Below are 19,434 nucleotides of genomic sequence, written 5' to 3' on the forward strand. Positions count from 1 at the left end.
AAAACTGCAAAATCACCATAGTAGACCAGGAAAAAGAAGAGGAGGATCATTTGTGGAAAATTTGCGTTCGGCACATAACTTGTAGGTGCAGATGGTTTCGCACGGTGATGAATTTCAGCCAACTATAACAGGAAACGCTGCCGCGGAAGTTCCCTTTTAACTTTGTCCTCTATTTGCTCTTGAAGCGCGATGAGAAGCTGCAATTTTCTGGACTGCAGCAACACGTTCTCCATCAAAATCACACATTGTAGCCTACAGCTGCAGCACGGCTCTTGGGCGTCAGAGCTATGATCTCTTTTTGCGGCCCATTTCTCTCTTATGTGGCCTTCAAACAGCTCTTCTTTTCGTTGGAGAAACTTGTTTGACGGGTCTGCAGCAATGAATTGCGAGGAATCAAATATAAAGGCAGCTTCGGAGGAATCGTTACTCTTGCAAGGCCCCGGGGGGGTTGGATCCAGCGAAGAGGACGTGGAGCAGACGGAGAAAAGCGACGCAGACTATAGAGGAAGAAACGCCGCACCTGCTCCTTCAGACAGTACATCTGAAGAGAGCAGTAGCTGTCGTGCTGGCAGCAGGACGAGCTGCTTTTCGCTCCAGACTACCAACAAGCCAAGCCAGCAGCTGTCTCTGTCTCCTCCAGGCCATGGTGAGAGCCTTTTGGGTTGCCAGAATGCCAACACGACTCGCCGTGAGGACCCGGACAACTCTCTTTCGTCAGATGACAGTCAGCGGCCGCTTCCAAGCTTAAAAATCCCATCTGAATCAAGTACCAAAAGCATTCGTTGTCCGTCTGAGCTTAGCGCAAATGATGCATCACCTCCATGTAATGCCTCTGCTCATGTGTCTCCTTCGCTGCCCGTGGTTGCCTCTGCTGTTCATCCTGGAGGCACAGGAACTACGCCTGTCGGAAGTTCAGGTGGGCGCTCTTGGATTCCGACGCAGCAAAGGCTGCAGACAGTGTCTATAGGCGGAGATGTTAGGAGTTCTTCATCGGGTACTCCTGGGTGCCTCCATCCAGCAGTCTTTCTGGGACCCAACAGCCAGGCGCCGGCCCTTTCCGCCAATAATACTGTTGGATCATCAGCCCTTTCTGGTTCAGCAGGCCACCGTCTTTCAACGTGCAGCTTCGGGACAAATCAGTGTTTGCCGTCTGCCTTAACTGCAGGTGGGAGCTTCGCTGCTCTGGGCTCATATACACAGCAGCAGAAGCAGAATCAGCAACAGGCTTTATACTTGAAACAGCAGCCTTCATTTTCGTCGACAGCCCGTCCAAAAGGAGACGTAGCTGTCATTATTTCAGCCCTGCGCCGGCATCTTCGCTCTCTGATCCGCATTATGTATAATTGGCAGCCTACGACAGGCGGTACACAAACGTCTTCTGCAGCGGAAGAAACTGCCGACCAAAAGAAAACTGAAACGCTATTGTATAGCCATGCGGAACCAAGGGAGTGCGTGGATTCAGTGCCTCAAAACGAAATGCAGAATCCTTCTGACTGCTGCCTTGGTGGACTGATTCACACAGCTCAGGGTGATCACAAAGAAGGCTCGTCTTCTGTATCCATACAGGAGGACGAATTATCATTCAAAAGCACATGCCAAGCTGCACCAGGGATCACAGCTCACAAGGACGTGGCCGGGTTAAATAAGTCCACCGCGTCAGATGTCACGTTCTCCACGACACCACACGACGAGGGCACACACTGTCACGACGATTCTTCGGAAGCTGCTTCCTGCCCCACCGCAAGCACAAGATGCAGAATAGTCGCAGGAATCAGTGCTATGGCTACTGAGGTACCACCTCTTCCTCCCCTTGGAAGCGTCGATGGTGCTTCAGAAAGCTGGGAAGGCCAGCGATTTTTTCACGAGGAACACCTAGATGCTTGTTCTTTGAGTGAGCTACGTGAGTACCTCCTAATTTTTTCGTCTTTCTTGTGCTTACCTCTTCCTGAAGTGTCGAAACAGGAGCCATCCGCACTTCAGCATGTGAGGTTGCAGCTTCTGCTTCTGAGGAATAGCCAACAACAGCGAATTCAGCAGATTCGTCAAGCGAGGCCAATCCTGCAACGCTGGCTGCCCCTACTGCATAGCACTACTTCAGGGGGGTCAGCTGACGACGATGAAGCTTGCCTCAGCAGCGCTGTAGGGACAGCAATGCCAGCAGTGGAATCGCGCTTTCACAGCACGGCATCTGGATCAACTCTGCCATCGATGCCATTCAGTAGCACTAGTTTGTCCTTTCTCTATTCTTTCGCTTCCCCCTCGATTCCTCACCTTGATGCAGACCTTTCCTCATTATCGACGCTCTCAATGCATGGAGATCAAACGGCCAGCCTTGGCGCTTCTACAACCGGTGAGGACTCGCACTTTCTGTCGTTGTTGTGCTGTCTGATGTTTCTCTCCCTAGATGTCCCCGTATTTGCATTTTCTTTTACTACAGGAGAATGTGCGGAAGCTACAGCTCCCATAGAAGCAAGGAGTTCTGAATTTCCTTCGTCTTCAGTTGATGCGTTTAGCGTAGATGGCCCTCCAAGCAGCGGCAGCAACATCTCCAACACAGAAGCCCCACCAATCATCACAGACTGCTCTATCCCCCCACCCTCAGCAATGGCATTTGTCACTGCTGTAGCAAACGAAGAACCTGCTTGTGAGCCTTTGCACCCCTCCAGCAAGGAGAAAACTTCTCTTTCGTGGAATTCTGAGTGTGGATGCGCGCCACGAGGATTAGTAGCACCTGCTACAGGACTACGTTGGTCCTCAGGCACTACGGTTGGTATCCGGTTGCAAGGCCTGATAGGTGGGAGCAGCCTGGGTTTAGGTAGCTCGATTTCCTTGCCTGAAGGTGCGGCCGGAGTAATCCAACGTGCCACGGAAATAACAGCAAGTGGAGGACTTTCTTCTAACAGTCGTGGTGGGATTGGAGCACTGTCGGGCGGAGGCACTACCTCCACGGTGGCGTCGCCTCCTCATCTTGAGTGGATCTGCGATGCGACGGCAAATGCAGTCAGCAACTCACCGCCAGGAACGTCTTTACCCTCTTACATACTTTTTAATAATGGACAGTCTCCGAGTTCCGTCAACAGCGTACCATTTGCAAGGCCTTGCAACAATTCCCGGCGAGCAGCCAATGGATGCTCCACAGCAAGCCCCGCAGAATTAGGGCTAATCATATCTGCAGAGGGCTTTGGCCAGGGAAGAACACAAAGGGGCAATGTCCAAGTGACATTTTCTCCCCAGATGGGGGCGTGGGTTGTTTGCTGCGCCCGTGGGTTGCTACAACAAAGCAGGGCCTTTTCTGTAGCAACTCTGGGGTTTGAGGGAGCCAAGAAAACAGCCCAGCAATATGCCACACACTGTAGGTCTATGTATTTATGTGCACTACAGCGCATAGCCACGAAACCTGCCTTGTGGTTAGGATGCCTTTATTACACCACGCAGAAACTAGTAGCGCCTGTAGGTAAGCAATCATGCTCAATCCGTAATACTCTCCACGTGTCATCTAGTATAGACAGTTTTGCTTCTTCAGGCCGCAGACAGTGCTCTTCTAAGCGCGCAAGCGACCGAACGAGCAAGAGTAAAGGTGGAGACAGCAGGGAAGAAGCTGCTCGCGGAGCAGCTCGTGGAGCGAAGGAAGCATGCAGGAGATCTGGAAACGCTGTCACTCCAATTCCGCAGGTGACTCTTGGGCTTGCAGGACCTCCAGGAGGAGCTTTTAATTTGGCAAGGACCAGCAGCCAGGAGTTCATTTTGCCCAAAAGTGTAAGCAAAACCACTGTCAAAGTACGGAAGGACAGGACGGTATCTTGGACGAAGAGTCAGTATCTTACCAGTCTTTTTGCCCAATGATGAGTTGCCCTAGGAACGCCTTGCATTGCTTTGTCTGCAATAATAAAACTGTGTTTCATTCGCTGCGCGGGGGCCTGCTAAAGCCTGCAAAACATTGATTAGAGAGCTGCTGAGCGTCTTTGCAGGATTTTTCAGCCAGCCGTGTTGCTCGGCTGAGCCGTAGAGCAATGGAGTTACCATACGTCCATGGGGTTCGCTTTGAAGCTGCAAATTTTGCTTGGGTTGCCCAAATGAGGGGAGAAGCTCGCAGATTTCTGGTGAAGAAACATGGATTTGTAAAAAGCAGACTTTGTGCTATCGAGAAGATCGAAACATGGAGAGCAGCTTTGTCTCCAGAAGCTCTTGCCAGTGAGCTCAAAGGTAAAGCAAATTCAAGTATGCCTTGTAGAGTTTTGGAATCACTGCTATTACAAATTTGAGCATTCAGCTCATTCTGAACAGTCCTTCTACAGCTTACTGATGCGTCTGCTATTTCTTTCCTGGTAGGGGCATATCCCTGTGACTAACTATTTCTCATAGCCTCTCGTTTCACCGAAAACGTCAGAATATTGCCAGAAGTCATGTAGGGATTCTTGGCTTGCCAGGCCGTTTTATGATGCAGCCGAACAGGACGTACTGGCTATGGTTCCAAACATTTGCCCAGAAGATACCGACCCAGAGACACTGCAGGCAGTAGAAGAGTCTTTAAGAATGAAGTTTCAGCGAAGCACCGTGATGGCAAGACCGAATTTGCATGCTAGTCCTCAAATTGGTTTTAAGAGGCAGCGAAACCCATGTTCAGATGTAGAACGGGAGGAGCCTAGGCAGACTGTTGCACATGATCTGGCTACTGAGCAACTTCTTCTGCATCAACAAGTGCTGACTACACAGCAGCTCCTCTCCCAGCCAGAATCATTGCATGAAAGGTCAAGGCAGCATGAGGAGCTGACACATCATCTTCTTGCACAGCCATCGCAGCAGCAGCTTGCAGAAAACTCGCAGCATCAGCTAATGACGCAACAGCATCTGCTTCGCAGTGTTACTCCACCCTTGAATGACAGCAGAGCCGGAGACGACACACAGCAGCATCAACAGCAACAGCAAGCGCTATTTTCCTTCCACGGATTTCGCACGAGAAGCCAACAGCAGCAGCAGATGCTCTCGCACCAGTTTTCGTCTCCAGTTTCGTTGGTGCCGGCGACAAGACCCCAGCAACAGCTTGTAGACGCAAACAGCCAAATGAGCAGTACCTCTGCAGAGCTAAAGTGATTTGGTAGATCTAAGAGGGACTAGAGGAGTTGGCTGTGAGCACGCCTCAGGAACGCGTGGATTGGCCGACGCACTGGAAGTCTCTTTTACCTCCTCAAAATAATTTGATGTCTTTTGTTTCCAAAGCCAGCTGTCCCTAGTTCCAAGAATTCTGCCGTAGAAAAAGTTTAGTTGACCTGTAGGTTACAGTCTAGTGCTATCTGGTTAGTGATAAGACTGTTTGGCTCAGCGCTGACGAAGACCCTGACAAAACGCCGTCCGTGCTGTGCACCACAACGGACCACAAATGTGGCTCTAGTAGTGTACTTTAAATTTGAACCGAGATTTATCCGACCTACAAAGTATATTCGTTGAAGGCAAGTTGCCAGACTGTATAAAGAGCATGGACCCTGCTTGTCTTGTAATAAGCCCACGATGCCAGCGGCGTTGTGACATGGAGGGACCCTGTTATGGCCATGTGGTCAGTTTCGAATCACAGATAGTTTGATGTGGGGTGATTTCTTAAATTTCTCCCTTTTTTACGTTAGACGGCCACTCTTGCTAAATATTTGGACTGCTCGTGTGCGATGCTAGCAGACCTTTAATGCTAGCTGACTGAATATTGCTGTGTTCGAGCCAAGCTCTCTTTGGCACGTTCCAGTGTATGGCTCTTCGATCGTTGTGCGATCTGGCCCTCACCCTGAGCCTAGAAACGGCAGACTACACTAGCAGAGAAAATGCAACTTTGAGCGAGCGTTTGCTGTCAAAGCAGCAGCCGGAAAGAGTCAATCGAAGATGTTTGCCAAGTAAGAAACCTGTGGAAACCATTTGCCAACTACCAAGTTCGAGAGCCAACAGAATCGACGAAGGCACCGAACATCTATAGGATGAGCAGAAAGATACAACTTCGCCAACCGAGGGCGGTAGCACCGCAACAGATCCAACAACTGACCACAGATGTGCGAAATCCATGACAAACGCTGAATCAAGAGAACATGTGTTGGGAAATTCAGGCAGGCACCTGCAGTAGAGCATTCCTGCAGGAATTAATGGTTCATGGACCGTTACAGGCAATATGAAAGCTGTGGGCTAGGACACTTTGCTGCTGACAACGCAACTCCTTGCAAACCCTGGAATGTGCCAAGTACGCACAGTGCACCAACAAGTACCTGATGGCAACTCTGCTACTGAATTTTTGAACATGTGGGCCCAGGCCCAAAGGGAGAGGTGCAGCTTACAAACCTGATAGTCGTTGAGGCACAATCAAGGACCATTTCGCATAGTCATGACATGAGAGAAAACCATAAAGACTTTTCTCTACTAGGGAGAAAAGACAAAAAGTACACGAAAATTAACACATTCGGCCTGCTTGCAGAGCACACCAGCAGCGCTTCCCAGCAGAAAAGAACAACTATACGTTGGAGCTAAAAGTACATGTTTTGCTAGGTAGTGACGAAGTGAAGGGGGACAAACAGCAGCGTCGACAGAGGCAAGGTGCCTTCATGTTTGGAAGCGTCAGTTTTATGCCGCTCTGGTGGAACAATTTGCATGAAAAACAGGACAAACCGCTTATGGCTGTGCTACGTGGCGTTGGGAAGGCTGTGGCTATTCTCTTTTCTGCGGTAGGCCCATCCCATGACACGCTATTGAGCATTAATGCACTATCTACTTTCTACTGATCCTTAGAATCACGGCAATTAAGCCAGTGCGAGTGCGCTGAAATGTGTGCTCACCGCCATTAAGGGCTCGCTTTTTGAATGCTAACTGTTTCTTGACTGCACGAACGACTACTTTCATGGTGGCAGTAATTCCCTACAACCACATATAAACAAACCTGATTGTCGCTAGTCCCACGTTTCTGCAACACAGGAATGTTCAGTGCTGCTCGGACAGGTTCCAGGTATACCAGCTCAGAAGATGTCAACATTTTTATGTCAATTGTTGGAGCGCTACAAGCCATGTGAGAGATAATGGCAGGAACCATCGATCAGACAACCATGTGCTGGGTCAGTTCATCTGAGTCGCGTGCGCCAACAGCCGCAGCTCACAGCACAGCCTGACACTCAACTAGGTTGTTCAATGAGTGACTGCAAACAATGAAAGCCCAACCGAGACGGCATGCCTTCATTTGGGTACTAATCTGTCTTCCCTACGCGTATGCAGAATTCATATAGCTACAGATGTAACCTGGCGTGCACAGCGTGGTGCAAGCAAAGCATCCTACAAGACACAAGCAGACGCAGAAGCTGACATGGCTGATGGAGTTCTGACCGTCTCCACAACGGCCGCAGTTGGCTGCTGCCCAGCAAAGTCCTAAAGTCTGCCATTTACCGTATGACGGCATATCATTTTGACTTTGATTAACAAGAAGATACGTCAACTACCAGCGCTCTATACCTTTGGTGTGCCTTTGCTCTCGTAACACAGAAGCATAATAAGGACACTGAAAAGGAGCTACGCCTCGTGCTTAATCCTTGAACCCCAAGCGCTCCTAGAATTCTTGCTGTCTTCTATAGGTATTCTATTAAAGGTAAATTACTGATGCTAAGACAACGGTGGACGTCACCCGTAAAAACGGTGTTGCTATCCCGGCATAGCAAATTAGCTCACAGAGTATCCGGACTACGTGCGCACTCTAATTCAGATAATGTTTTGGCAGTCAACATGATGGAACGAGAAACGTTAAAAGCGTGTGTCAGAAGTCCGCAACAAGCAGCCTGTGAGACTGAAGTACCTCATGCAACCCTTTTATAGCGTATAATCCTAGAAGGAGCTATTCTTGCCGTTTGACCATGGACAGTTTGCTCGTAATGTGCATTTCGGCGGGTCTCTCTGAAAAGCTGCACAGTTTGTTTTAAGAGCAAATAGCTTGCTTTTGTGCATGGAATTATGTGTATCTTGCATTTAAGGACAGCCCTGAATATTTTAGATTAACTAGCCAAAGCAAGCTTCTGGTCTCCGCGTGAGTCAGAGAGAATGTGCAAGAATTAGCTTGAAGCAAGACTAGAAAACGTAAAAGTATGCATGAGCGTGAAGCACGAAGCCTCTATGCTCTGTCAGTTATTAGGATAGTCTCCGAGCGAGCCTGAGGCGCCTGTGGTATTCTTCAAGAGACAGAGGTAACAATAATTAGGACGCCTTTCTGCGCTTCTGCTTTCATGTATAAAAATGTACCGCCCATTTCCCCAAATTTCGAGCACCTTCCTATTGTGTTCCAGCACCATCAGCTGCTACGACGCAACTTTGCTCACTGTCAACTGACTCGTTGGCTTTTTCGCTTTCAAAGAAAACTAATATGTTATAAATTGCACACGGCCTTTCATCCACGTAGTGTCATGTTCGGCACCGCACAGAAGCAGCTAGAAAAAGCCGTGAAGACAGCATGGCATAGCGGGTCCTCCGGCTCTCCGAAATTCGCTACTTTCAATGACACAGACGTAGGGACGCAGTAATAAGTTGTTATCTGAGTTCCTTATGCCGGTGTAGCTCAAATGTGCTGACGCCGGGTATTTTTTTGACGCTCGCGATACCGCTAATGTGACCGAGTGTTTGTTTGCATCCCTCCCTGCAATCCTTGTGTCTAGAGATCAGCATTCGTAAAGTACGTTACATGCCCGTTTTAAAAGAGATAGCTCCCGACCGCAGGAGTACGACCGATACGTCCCAGCTAGCGATGGGATTGCCGGTGGCGTATGTTGCGCCTCCTTCCTAATAAGGTTGCTTCCTCCTGTCGAAGCACCATCGAACTTCATCTTGCTGTGCTGTCGAAGATTCAGAATTCATTTCAGTGGCTTAAAAGCGTTGTCCTGGTCTGGACGACTAGTTAGACGCAGGGGATTAAAAGAAAAGCGACCCAGACCTTGCTAGCCCTCGCTGTGCTGTTTTCTGCGCAGGATCTTCGGTAAGCTGATGCGACCCGTGACATTCGGGGTCTTCGGAGAATAGATCGCCTATGAAGTTCGACACAGCATGTAGAGTAAAAGTATAACTGCCAACTCTAGTATCACGTTACTACTATTACAAGACTATGTTGCATACCAGGTGTAGTGCGCAGGCACTACAGTAGGGATTGCTGGTGAGCTGAAGACGGTAGCTAGCTGGTGACAGGTTATGAGGCTGAAAGGGCGCAGAATCTTCTTACTAGTAAGGGAGTAGGGGAACTTGTCAGCAAATGAGCATATGTAAACTAGAAGTGTCTGCAGATACCCGAAGATTGCGGCTGGTGGTAGCGCAGACACCGGCGCGGACCACCGCCCCACCGGACCATGAAAACAAGGACCGTGAGTGGAAGGACCTTTTGGGAAAATCGGATAGAGAAGTCGAACTATGACTGCTTTTATTGACAACTTCGTATTTGCTTCATGAGGTATGCGTTGAAAAGAGAGGGTTTGTCAAAGGGCGACCTATTCGTGAGCCAGGTAGCAACGTAGTAGCAGCAGAAGGAGTTGTGCACTAGATTTGTGGGCTGTTCCGGGATATAGATCTTTCTTTTCCATACGTAGGAGTCGTAAAACTATGCCGTAATGATTCACACCTAGACAGCCTAGCTCGGTGAGGGATGCGCCTACGCAACAGACGCTTTATTGTCCCTACTCTGCAGGAGACGCCTACTCAATGTCCGTAAGCAAAGTGCTTCGCGCGACACGGGCCAGCCATGGTCATGCTACTCCGGAACTCACCGTAAAAGATCGGCCGCATGGGCATAAGGATGCGCCTATAGCCAATGTTGCTGGCTTGTCAGGGGACAGTGCGTATGTTACGTGTGACCAACTTCCCTCAGCGGCTGTGATGAAGAAAGTTATGGACGGGCCCTGGGAATCGGGCGCAAGGTTTCCCATACTTGCTGACGACATCAGCAAACCTTTTTGCTGCGCACCGAACGACGGTACACCCAGATGTGACTGGATCCCTGCGACTGGGGGAGCGCACTTATTGACCACCTTATGAGCCCAGCTCTAACTTATTAGATGTATATACGACGAACTATCGACCTAAAAGACTGGGCAAAAGTACAGAACCGGCTTTTGGAACGGTTCGACAAGTCAATATTGCACAGTCAATTGTTGGCGGAGTTGGCTATGGTAGGGTGAAATGGCGACGCTAAGGAATACACGGACCAGTTTGCGGCTGTAGCGGAGCGTGGTGTGGAGTCCACCCCAGAGCAGCTCGCTGACTATTACTGCTCCGGGCTGCCAGACGGTCTCCATCTTCTCATAACCATTAAAGGGCAGGTGAAGCATTCGTCGTGGGAGCAGGCAGCGACAGCCGCAGCGCGGCTCTACGAGACTAAGCAAACCGTGCTAGAGCTACAAGAAAGGTCCAGCCGAGCTATCAGAGCGGCTGTTCAGGCACGTGGAACCCAGAGGAACCACCAGAACGAAACTTCCCTTGCGGGGAACCCTGGAAACTGCTATCAGTATCAATGTCGTGGATACCCGCGACTCCTTTATCCCAGAAAGGGAGAACGTACCAAGCGTCAAGCGAAGGCCTGTAGGAAGTGTGGCGTTGTGGGACACTGTGCTCGGGACTGTCCTCCTTACGACCGTGGCAGGAGTCAGCCGGAAGGCAAAAGCAGCAGACAGCCCACCCGTCACAGGACTGAGACAACTGAACCTTTAAGCAACAAGCTGCGGCTCAGTAGCAAGCATCTACCGGCTTTGGACAGCTTCCCTAAGTTCGAGCGCCGTTACCAAGGACCTTCTGAAGTCATCGATTGTGTAACGGCTGTCGTTTACCGTCCCGCTTTGCCTCTCACCTATGAATACCACAACGTTTTCCACGCTTCGCAGTTAGTTCCACACCGCCGCCGCCTTCCCCGCTTGGTTACGCAGGATGCCGACGCCGGCTGGACCCCCATCCGCAAAGTGGCAGGCAATCCAACACAGCAGCAAGAGGTAGATTATAGCGTGGGCCAGCGCGGCTGGGAAGCCGACGCCCCAGTATCTCATCAAGTACCACGGAACTCCTGAAGGTCAAGCCACCTGGGACACCGTTAACCACCTTACAGGATGCCTGGCATTGCTTCGTTCTTTGCACCGCCACCAGCGAAGACTTCTTGGGGCTCGAAACCATCTAGTTCCTTCCAAAGCCTAGGGGTTTGGGTCTGTCAGCTTCCGCCTCCCGCAGGATTGGCAGCCTTCCATGACGAGGAGGGAGGGCGCACCTCGCATTGCATAGGCTCACGGCACTACCATTATGAGAGAATAGAGAATGAGGAGGCAGAAATAATGTGTTATGAGTAGCCCGGTTCTGTGCGGTGAGGGGATAACTTCTGCGCAGGCATTACAGCAGGTACTGCTGCTGACCTTAAGACGGTTGCAAGTGGGTGACACAGATTAAGACGCTGAAGGAGCGAGGAAACTTCTTGCTAATAACGAAGTAATGCAACTTAACAGGAAATTAGTATCCGTAAACTAGAATTGAGTGGGAATACCCGAAGTGTGGGGCTGGCGATAGCGCCGACACCCGAGCTGGACAGCACCCCACCGGATCACGAAAGCAATGGCCCTGCGTGGAGGCACTTTTTGGGAAAATCTGATAGACAGCTCCAACTATGACTCCTTTTGTTGATAATTTGGTATTTGTTTCATGAGATATGCGTCAAATGTAGAGGGCTTGTCAAAGGACGCCCTAATCGTGGACCGTAGAAACAGCAGAAAGCGGTGTGCAGTACACTAGGAGGACAATTTTAATGGGTTGTCCTAGATTTTCCTGCAGCCTACGTCCGCGACAACCCTGGCTCAGCACGACTTCCAACCACGAGGTCAATGCTCGAAATTTGCTTTGGGGATTCCCTCACCAACCTTTTCGTCAGGTGCAGTCGGACTTCCACATTCTGTCTGGTGTGGCTGCGCCCTAACGATATAGCGCCCGCGAATGAGCACTGATGGTGGACGAAGAGAAACTGTGCGACGAGGCACTGGAGCGAAAATGTCATCTTCCGTTTTCGTTCGTGTGCCCAGAAAAGGTTCAAACCGCGTCGATCTCTTTCGAGGTAAATGTTCCTTGAAAAGCAGTTTATGCAGAACGCACAGAATTTGTTTCCACAATATTCTTGAATAAAACGTAACTATGAGCTTGGCAAGAGTTTTTTCACGCAAGTCAACTGCATCAAAAATTTCACCCATGAAAGCATCTAGCAACAGAGCGCATTCGCATAAAAGTTATTTTGAGGACTTCTGGCAAATACTGAGCATTGCGGCGAGCAAATGTAATATCACAGCACTGGCACTTATGAATGCGAGCACCCTGCAATTGCTATTCTCATGGATTCGCTGCCTTTCTTAGTGGATCATGAGCCCGATGAGCTAACCAGACTGTCAGTTGTCCAGCCCCTCATTTGCGCATGCTCTTGAATCGCCTTTATTTTCACCTAACCTTCACTTACAGCAATATGGTGCTACAAATTTTTAATTGCATTTCAACTTCGACCGCATCTGGACTTCCTTGAGCAGCGCATGCAGTCGTCACCATCATTCGTTTGAGCGAATTTATTTTATGAACGCTTCTCGCTTAGCTAACTCCAACGCTGGGATCACCGGTCGTTACTGAAAGGATTCAATGCAGCATCGAGAGAAAGGCGTTGGCCGCACATCTAGACTCTCGCTTTAACAAATGACACTGGTCAAGACGCAGCTGCTTTCAGAGACTAAACGACATGGGCAAGTTTCAATGGCAAGGCGAGTTTCCCAAAAGTGGACAGTATATATTTGCATTTGCTCTGAGTCGCACTCATTAGTAGGCCTAGGAAAAAAAGATCTACGGTCTCATTCTCACAGAAAAGTAACACTGTCCGTGGCATTCGCATAAGAACAAATTCACCATTTCTCTTTGTAGGGTCATAGGCATGCATGAACTCCGACCCATATGTAGCCGTGAACTTGTTTCTGAGGAAGGCAGATGCAATTAGAAACGTGCTAGGAGCAATGCTCCACAGAACTCAGGGTATTAGGAACAAGCCCACACCCCCTGCATATTACCTTTCGCTAGGCAGAGCATGCCACATCACGTAGCTTGCATCTATGCAGCTAAATACATGTGGTAACTTTCTGTATGTTTGATTGCTCCGAAGGGTTATCATCTCTATTTGTCTAAGCTACAAGCGTGCTGTGGTGCAGGGCTTCCACCGTAATATATCTCTTCGTGCCTCCATAGGCTGCACTCGTGCCTTTGTAGAAGGATTGAGGGGCGGAGTTTCAACAAGTGCCGGTGGCGTGACGAAGCACTGCTGAGTTTGCCAACAGTATAAGGGAAATTCAATAAGATTAGGATATCTGGCGGAATTCACTGAAGAAACTAAGAATTCTGAGCGTGCTACTAATATCCACATAAACTACGCGTGCACTGCAGAGTCCGCGTTTGTTCACATCCTTAGGTACAGGAAGTATATCCTTCGTCGTATGCCGCATTATCCCATGGTAGGGAAAAAGAGATCTAGCAGCATGGAAGATGGAGACGCACATAGCGGAAAACAATGGCCATTTAGAAGGCCCAAGGGCAGCATATGCCAAACGCGAGGTCTTTCCTGCCACATATAAAAGGCTCGTCACTGAGGCTGCCTGGGCTGACCTACGTACCTACCCTCCAACACTGCTGCTGCTGCTAAAATACCTAAAGCGGAAATGGAGGAATCTTCCTAGGCAGGGCAGCGCTCAAGTTGGAGCTGCCCCTGTATAACACTACGTGACTCTGTTACACCAGTGACAATATAACCACTTTGTTGAACTTTGTCAACGGGGATGACGAAATACACAGATGAACAGCCGATGTCTATCATTTACCGATCACATAGTCTGTTACTATGCCATGCAGATATCGTTTGTTTTGCAGAGCCTCCAATATGAACTTGAATGCCTTAACCGAGTTTCGTGAAGTCCTGGCAAGGAGTGCTTTTGCCTAGGAGGCTCCAGTAACTGCTCAGCGAATGCCTCGCGTTTCCCTGGCCTTCCTGATCCATCCATAGTAATTCTTGTAGGGATGAAGGCTGTACCTTTTAAGGCATGTAATTGTCCAAGGCGTTGCAAGCTCTCTGCCAAGAATAGAGTTAGTCTACGTTCTCTTTTAGAAGCGCCATTCATTAGGGCTTCCAATGAATCGTTTCGTGGTTTGGGTCTCGTTCCAAAGGCGTGCTCGCTTCACATAACAGGAATCCATATGCTTTCGCGCCTCGTACTACGTTGTCCAGAGGCTAAAGCGTCGTTTGCCGCAGCAGTTTTCGGAAATGATGGCCTTTTGACCAATAGAAAATGTAAGAATAAGGGGTTTTTGCCATCATTCGTTCTGCTTTTAGCTGGTATTAGCAGCTCTTCCTGCTTTACTCTCTCACGTTGCATCTCTGCCTTTTTTCAAAACGATGGTGTGGCAACGGCGTACTGCTAAGGCCCTGAATATGAGAGTGCTGGCTGCCTCACTTTCGCCCAGTGTAGGCGCCTAGCTTTTGTAGGCTTTGATTCAAAGCCTTCAGTGAATTCATCTTCCGGCATATTTTTTCATAGTGTGTCTGGGTTTTGTCTTCCTGCTCTTTGAGAGTCTTCCAGTGGGCATATCATGCAGCCATCATGCTGAGACATTGTAACTTCGGGATCCCCCAAAACATCTCTTCTAGAGGTTACTAGGCAGATAGTTCCTGCATGCTTTTTCCGACGTGTTACCTGCTACCCCAGGGAGAAAAGAATGGCCCAAGAACGACACGCTCGTAGCTAAATGCCTTCTTGCTTGTGACGAATTACGAGACACCCTTGCTACGCGATGTGCGCCGAACCAGTGACGCCTAGCGCTGGCCGCTGAATTATGATATCAATGCCGAATCGCCTATGTCAGTCTAGGATGGCGCTTCACAAAACCTATAATTCTCAATTTAATGGTACCGCGCCGCCGACGGCATCCACACAATGTCGGCGTCACGGCAGATAACCGTCATGTTGCCACATAAGTCTGTCGCTCCATTTTAAGCTGCAAAAGGAGCAGCGACGAAGAGTTAACTCTCTTGGATGCGGGCAGAATGAGACGCCTGCATTCTCTGACCGACATGAGATACTTATGCGCGCTTGCCTGCAAACCGTCGGTACTACGCGCGGAATTTTGGGGCAAAAACTAACGGACGAAAAGCGCTGGCTGCTTTCAACACGGAATTCAACTTCTGCTGCAATAAAACAAAATGAATGATACCTAGCAACTATGGTTCGTTGGGTCTACAATACGCGGAAGTGCCCACGTCTGCGCTGCACGCAGATTTTCCCGTTTTACCTGCGTTAGAATTCATTACGGAAAATCACATTTCTACTCCACGAAACATTCGTATATCTGATAGAGAACAAGCTGACGGTCGTTGCTTGTCAAGCCCTAAAAAGCCAGAAGCAAAACCAGCCGTTATTGAGCGGCTTTCCCTTAGTTTTCACGAACCTCCAGCCAATAACATGGAGCAAACTTTCGTCTTTCCCTGATTGCTATTTGCTGCTTCAGACAGCAACTGCATGCTAGTTCCGATCACGTGGAGCAGACTAACGTAATGAGTAGTGTTCGGCACATCTTGCATCCCAAGCAGCATCAGCAGAGCGCTCTGGGCGGTGATTCTGAACCCGTGGCACACTAGATGAAGCCAGATCACCATACAAGAGACAAAGTCGCTCGTGGACTCCCCAGGCTAGCTTCCACCGCATCAATTTCATTATACACCGCTGGCTTCGCTGACTAGTGTAGCTAGGAAGGTGTTTGGAGCAAGTTGGCATTGCTGCAGAGTACATTTCCGGCTCTACAGGGAAGATCCACGTATCGCCGTTTAGCCGAACTACGCCGTAAGCCATGAGCTCAACTGCGGCACGCATGTTTCTGGATGTGTACTTACCAACGCACTGCAAGTGTCACAACAGTCCATCCGACTTTTTGCTCTGACTTTTTTCTTAGTAGGAAAGTTGTCCTCGAGTCGAGTTTTTTCCCTGTTGACGACCTGTTCAGCCGCACTTTGCTGGTCATCAGCGAAACTAATCCACTTCTCTCCTGTTAGCTTGGAGGATAGCATTGTCTGCAGCACAGCGGCGCAGTCGCAGTAAGGCATAAGCGTCCGCTGCATCGGCATGAGGCTTTTAGTATAAGTGTTCGAAAGGCTGTGAACTTCTTCGCATGCCCTCAATAGCAGCCACTAACTGTTAGCCGACGTTTCCCAGGAAAAATTCGGAATCCGAAGGAACCTATGGGCTTTCTACTCGCCTTGTTTTGATTATTCAGCCATGCCTGTTAAATCGTCTTCAAGCCCACGGTGTCTGGGAGGTGCCAGATGGGAACCACCTCCACTCTAAGTTTCTACTGCATACGCTTCTCCCACAGCACTGCACACAAGGTTGCTCCCCGCCGCCTACGCTTGCATTGAATGCCAGTCGTCTGCTGTGTATTGGTAGCCAGTCAAGAATAAGCGATGTGCCACGATCTGTTCACAATGGCAACCCATTCTATGGCTTTTATGCTACAAGAGGATTTTCTCATGCTTTGTGTGTTGCAAAGTTACATATGTCGCATTGGCCTTATCTACGAACAAGTGCGTTATGTTGCTGGGCGCAGCACAAATTCGTCTCCCATCCCGTTGTGTTGTCAATGAAGACTTGCTGCTACCCTGCATGCAAAATGTTCCTCCTGTGTTCTGTTAGGGCCAGCTCTGCATAGTAACAAGTCTATTAGGATTCAACCAGTTAAACACGACCATAGAAAACTGGTTCGAGTCTGGGACGTTTTTGGTCTTCCTATCAGTGGCTACAGAATAACCCGAATAGTAAAGACCGCCATCTAGTTCACTCACCAACTTGAACATTAATTGCCAGCGACAGACGAAACACGGATAAATCGGTGAATTGCAGCTTTCGTAGATTTTTCTCTACTCACCTGTAGTCAGCAGAACCCCAGCGCGGGTGCTGGCTGTTGTGGCATCATGACTTCATCCTTATCAGGACACGGTAGAGGCATCGCTTAAGGGTTGAGACGGCTCAACATAGTTCTATGTCCCACTGCTATGCTATAGATTTGTCCTCTTCAAATATTTCGACCTCAGCGCGCATGCGTGCTGCGCATTTCTGCTCGTTTTCCACGCAGGCAATTAGCTCGGAGGAAGGACATGCTCGTTGCAGCGTGAGCCCTGTATTGTTGAGCGCCTAACGCCTCAATGAAACTCTGTTTATGGCAATGGAGAGCTAAATCTGCTCGATTAGACAATCACTGCAGATGCGCTGCTACTGAAGTATTTTTACATGGTATTTTGAAGCCTCGACGCAGCTGCTCCAGAAAGACTTGCGGAAAGGAGATTAGCAGTGATCCTTCTACATATGACCGTTGTTTCCTGTCAAACGCTGGTCACTTTTTGCATGAAATATTAGCAGCAGGCCACAGGACATGTCAGGGATTGTCACAAAATTTCTTCCGCTTTGTCCTAACCTAAGCAGAATTAGCTGAAACATCCAAATCTTCTTATGACCATACTTCCAGTGCCCAAATATTTTAAGAATTTCCCGCAGACTTCCGTTCTTGTGCAGTCACAGGCAGTGTGGCGAAATACACAGCGCATTTCGTCTTTTCTAAAGGTATCCAGCTAGACTAGCTTCACTAGTGGCAACGTCCTTCCTGATCTTGGCCACCATTTGCTGCTAGTTCATGAAAACGAGATTACCAGACTCAGGAAGCGCTTATGTGCTGCTGTAATGGCCATAGCATACTGAACGTTTTGTGGGCCCCCATAAAATATTGTGGGGTATTAGCGTAAGCATATGAAATTGTCAGGACTCAGCGTTGTTTCTTGCTTTCACATTGAGAAATTCACTGTTGTTTTCGCTATGATTATTACGGAATTACGTATTTTTTGAATCCTTTTACCTAGGACGGAATTGACGACATAGATGCTGCAGTGCTGTGCATTGCGGTCGTGGCGTAAAGACGTTGCTCCGTGTTGCCTGGCTAAAAAACAGACCGACTCGTTACTTTCATGGGGTATTTTTCGGATCAAATGTCAGTGGTCAAATCATGAAGGTGTCTGGCTGTTGCTGCTCTCTAATATCCTAGAGAACCTCCCTCGAACGAACATCAACTACGTCTCTGAAGGCGTACGGAGTTAGGTCGCGCCTGGAGGCAACATGAAAACATGGCGAGCAGCCTCCTCTTTGGTCTATCCAAAGGCATAGCGTGTGCAGCGCTACAAGCGCGCTGCCCAATTGTGCACCAATTGTGCATCTGTAAAGCAGCTTTTGTTCAGCCTGCTCGTCACACCAGTGGGATGCCTTCGTTGTATGACTGCTACTCCATATTGCAGATGCACGTTAGGAACAACCGCATAAGAAGACAAGCAATCGCGGCCTGATATATGCACGTCCGTTCAGAAACTCAATATAGTCGCCGAGTATGAAGGCGGCACGCATCAGTGTAAATATTTCTGGCGTTAAGCAGCAAACACAGGGAGCTGCGGAAGCGACTAAGCTGGTTGTTGTAAATTTGCTTTTTAAATTTGCCTGCAGACTCGATGGTTCAAATTAGAGCTTCTGCGTTTCCCTCAGCATTAAGACAATGCTTCCAGGTGAAACAAGTGCCGCTTCGTACTAACTTCTGCATTGATGAGAATGCGTAGCGATTGTAGTTTTCAGGAGCCGGTTCTATTGAGCAGTAGCAGTGTTTCACACGTCAGTGGCGCTCTCGCGTAGCATACTCAGTGGTACAGAGCAATGTTGGAATCGCTTGAATTAGTGGTTACCGCGATAAGGAGTAACGGTAAAAGCTCTACGTTAAATGGCAGTGACCTTCGGTGCTGCGTGCACCACTAACTTTCGCATGTACGGGTGCGGTGATAAAATGCTGTAGTGCTTTCCTGTGCTCCCTTCTTGTAGGAGTCAGCAACAGTGCAGCCACGGCGCAGCTGACCAGCTCTCTGCTGATAAATTCACCCGCAGCTGTTCTTTGGAAGTCAGGCTTCAATGGTAGTGTTGGGAAAATGCAGCATGCTGTGTGCTGAGAAAATGGGATGGATGGGCAATGCAACGTGAGGGTAGCGACCGCGTAACACAAGCAGGCGTGCTGACTTCTTGCAGGGCAGGCGCTTCATGCTCCCACCCGAAATATGGATCACTCACAACGCAATTTATTTCCTTCCTGGCAATTTTTCTCCATGGAACCGGGAGCAATGCTGTATTCCTAGCTTCCACCATCTAAACATTAGTCTAGCTAATCTTGAGCAGGACTGCAGCTAGGATACGCAAGCTCCGAAAATTCTGCTGGGTATGTAATCTCATTTCATCACCGTAACAGAGTACGCTTTTAATACTGGTGCGTCAGCCGATAAATGTAACATAAAGCTTCCGACGGAAATGTTCAGAAACAGAACTAGAATGAAAAACAAGC

The 19,434-nt window shown here is 49.0% G+C and overlaps 2 protein-coding genes across 2 annotated transcripts; both read left to right on the forward strand.

Moving 5' to 3' along the window:
* Window positions 1–378: 378 nt before the first annotated feature.
* ENH_00036820 (hypothetical protein, conserved) lies at window positions 379–5,091 on the forward strand (the record flags this gene model as incomplete). Its single annotated transcript, XM_013585091.1, has 4 exons — window positions 379–3,352; window positions 3,707–3,777; window positions 3,969–4,203; window positions 4,445–5,091. 4 exons carry the CDS (start codon window positions 379–381, stop codon window positions 5,089–5,091), a joined length of 3,927 nt encoding a protein of 1,308 aa, XP_013440545.1.
* Window positions 5,092–9,241: 4,150 nt separating this feature from the next.
* On the forward strand, window positions 9,242–11,312 carry ENH_00036830 (hypothetical protein; the record flags this gene model as incomplete). Its single annotated transcript, XM_013585092.1, has 4 exons — window positions 9,242–9,350; window positions 9,671–9,825; window positions 10,176–10,976; window positions 11,181–11,312. 4 exons carry the CDS (start codon window positions 9,242–9,244, stop codon window positions 11,310–11,312), a joined length of 1,197 nt encoding a protein of 398 aa, XP_013440546.1.
* Window positions 11,313–19,434: the final 8,122 nt, after the last annotated feature.

Source organism: Eimeria necatrix, genomic scaffold (genome assembly GCF_000499385.1).
Source record: "Eimeria necatrix Houghton genomic scaffold, Enh_scaff26, whole genome shotgun sequence".
Taxonomy (NCBI): Eukaryota; Apicomplexa; class Conoidasida; order Eucoccidiorida; family Eimeriidae; genus Eimeria; species Eimeria necatrix.